At 37.1% G+C, this 3,026-nt stretch overlaps 1 protein-coding gene across 1 annotated transcript in view; it reads left to right on the forward strand.

Annotated features, from left to right (window-relative positions):
- Positions 1–13: 13 nt before the first annotated feature.
- The window catches only part of LOC107576494 (elongation factor 1-alpha 2-like), a gene marked incomplete at its 3' end in the record, with an annotated part of 5,203 nt that continues 2,190 nt past the window's right edge, over positions 14–3,026 (forward strand). Inside the window, exons 1-2 of the mRNA XM_016262663.1 lie at positions 14–623; positions 1,626–1,826. Of these exons, the coding sequence (XP_016118149.1) occupies positions 1,683–1,826 (144 nt within the window). The remainder of the gene's footprint in view (positions 624–1,625; positions 1,827–3,026) is intronic.

Raw genomic sequence — 3,026 nt, forward strand, 5'->3', positions numbered from 1 at the left:
AAGTGGCAAAAAAATGAAGTCCGAGAGAGATCGGAGACCAAATCACAAGTTTTTCTGATACGTTCTGCAAAATCAACATTAAATAAAAGTATCTGTATGAAATTAGCAGAAGAATGGGGGTCCAAATATAATTTATTGATGATTTTTCAAAGAACAGACCAAACAACTGATCAGACCCCTATAATATATGTATACAATTTCAGATGTACTAAAATTGCATTTAACTAAAGACATAGAAATAGTTACCTCTAGAATAACCTGGTAATAAACATTCTCAATAATACAAAAAAATGTATGTTGGGAACCTGTTAGTGTCATATTTCAGACCCACACAGGGAACCAGTTCGATTTTTATCCAGCAGGAGTTAATTGAGGATAAGATGCTGAGTCACTGAACGCTGCTCTATTCCAGTGTGTTCGTCCTTCATCTCTCGTACTCTTCCTCTCAGCTTGTCTCACTGCAGTCCCTCACCACCAGCCTCCCCCACTTTTGAGTGCCGCATTGCTGTATCAAAGTGGGGTGAGTTCATTACGCACACAGACTTGGACTGTGCTGCCACCTTTACAGAAGCACAGAGTGTCTGTTTGCTGAGGGGAGAACAGGGTCCGGCTGTCAGCTGCAGGTAAGAGGCCACAATCATTCTCCTGCTGTTAGACTTTAACTATACTCATAATGGTCAATAGCTTTTTGTTTATTTATTGTATTTTTATTTAGTACTGCCCTGATGAAGCTATTCAACAAAATATTACTTATTTAATATATAAATTAATAGCAGAATTTACATATCCTGTTCAAAATTTTAAATGCCCTTCTATCTTAATTTCATCTGTTTTTTCCCCTCCTGCATCAAATACTGTCCGTAAGCTTTTGTGATAATTTTGCATGAGCCCCTGGTTTGTCCCGAACAGTGAAGCTACCCACTGTTTTTGACAAAAAGCCTCCAGGTCCTGTAAGTTCTTTGCATATTCTGCACATTTGAGTCTAATATAGATCTAAAAATCCAAGGGTATGTCAAGGGGTGCTGTTTGACAGAATGATTTGTGTAATTTATAATTTTGTCTTGTGGGATATATTCAAATGTGTTATGCAACTTTGTTAGGGTAGTGCTATAAAAAAAGAAGAAAGTCATAGTTATCTTACAGATCCTGCAAGGGATATGTAAACTTGTAAGAAATTAGTTTTGAACATTTATTTGCATGATTTTTAATAATAATGTTTTTATAATTATAATTTGAAATTGTAATTATAAACAAAAATATGATTGTAATTTTGCAATCCTTTTGTTATATGCTGGTAATAAGTTTACCAATGTTTGCCAAACTGGTAAAATGATTAATGAGATCAAATAGTTATCTTTTTTTTATGTACTGTTCATGACAAATTTTCAGACATTTCAAATAATATTTCATATATTTTATATATAAGGTTTTATAATTGTTGTTATGTAGTATATTTTATCTGAAATATTTATCTCCCATTTTATGTTGTTTAGAAATAACCTTGAATAGCTTAGTTCTGCTGTGCTCTGAAGACTGTTTACTGAAATATGATCAGTAAACATCATAATGAAACATTTAGGATGAAAGTTGTTTCTATGCGTTCAAATGTTCTTTGTCTGCGACAGCTGTAGACAGAAGAAAGCTCCATCCATTCCCATCCTGTCTTCCTGCCCTGTGCCATCATGGGGAAAGAGAAGATCCACATCAACATTGTGGTCATTGGCCATGTTGATTCGGGGAAATCCACCACCACTGGCCATCTCATCTATAAATGTGGAGGAATTGATAAAAGAACCATTGAGAAGTTTGAAAAAGAGGCTGCTGAGGTAGGTGAACAGGATCTCAAAAAAATAAAAAAAATCATAGGAATTTAGCTTTGGTGTTCAAGTGGAGTCGAATTGCTGAGTTTGAAGCCAGATTCGTAATAAAGGAGTACAGTTGCACCTTCCATTTAAATTTAAGTGACCTCATTGGCTTAGCCAAATCCCTAATGCGTTGTGATAATTGTGGTCTGTGCTGAATGATGGGTAACTCCAACCCACTTACTGTATAGGGTAATTATGTAAGTGTCTCATCATGCATCACACTATACCTTCCTCTCCTCTCGTGCACTGCAGAGCAGAGGGAGAATTGCTGTGTAATTACATTGAGACATTTACTCTTTGGAATATGCCATTGGAGATGAAAGGAAAAGATAAAAGGATTTCTGGAGCAGGCAGAACCATTAGTCAGGCCCTGCACTTTTGTCGTCTTGATGCACATTAGACTGAGAGAATGAGACCTGAGTAAATGGGTGCAATCCCAGTGGGTCTGACACCTCACCTCTGTCTTTGAGGGTAACTTGTTCTTCAAGCAGCAAAATTTAGGTAGTAAAACACTTGAGTGTGCAAAAAGAAGCCTGTTGGATTTGTGTTATAGGTTTACTAAAGATTAGGTACATTAGTAAGCTTGAATGAACATTATTGCTCTCAAAAGGGGTTTTTATCTACAACAGGGATGGGCAACTCCGGTCCTGGACAGCCATTGTCCCACAGAGTTTGGCTCAAATTCTAACCTTTGTCTGCAGGATTGCTTGACAGGCAGGTGTGTTTGATTAAGGATAAAACAACAAGGTATTGGACTTGAACCTACAACCTTCCAATTGTGAAGATTGTTATAAGACTTCAGTCTTATAAGTCAGTCAGTGGGGGTAAGTGATTTTCTCAATGGCAAAATGTTGAAGCATAATGTATGGACCCTTGTGGGATATGAAATCACAACCTTCCATCTGTGAAAATTGTTAAGAGATTTATTACAAAGACAGTCAGCTGGGGTAAGTGATTTAACTCAATGGCACCATGTTGAGGCATAGTGTACAGACCTCTGTGGGATATGAACTCACAACCTTCCATCTGTGAACATTTTAAAGAGATTTATTACAAAGACAATCAACTGGGGTAAGTGATTTAACTCAATGGCGCAATATTGATGCATAATGTATCCCTTACAGCAGTGGTTCCCAAACCTGTCCTGGAGGACCCCCTGCC

The sequence above is a fragment of the Sinocyclocheilus grahami genome, unplaced genomic scaffold (genome assembly GCF_001515645.1).
Source record: "Sinocyclocheilus grahami isolate Dianchi unplaced genomic scaffold, SAMN03320097.WGS_v1.1 scaffold3801.1, whole genome shotgun sequence".
NCBI classification, from domain to species: Eukaryota; Metazoa; Chordata; class Actinopteri; order Cypriniformes; family Cyprinidae; genus Sinocyclocheilus; species Sinocyclocheilus grahami.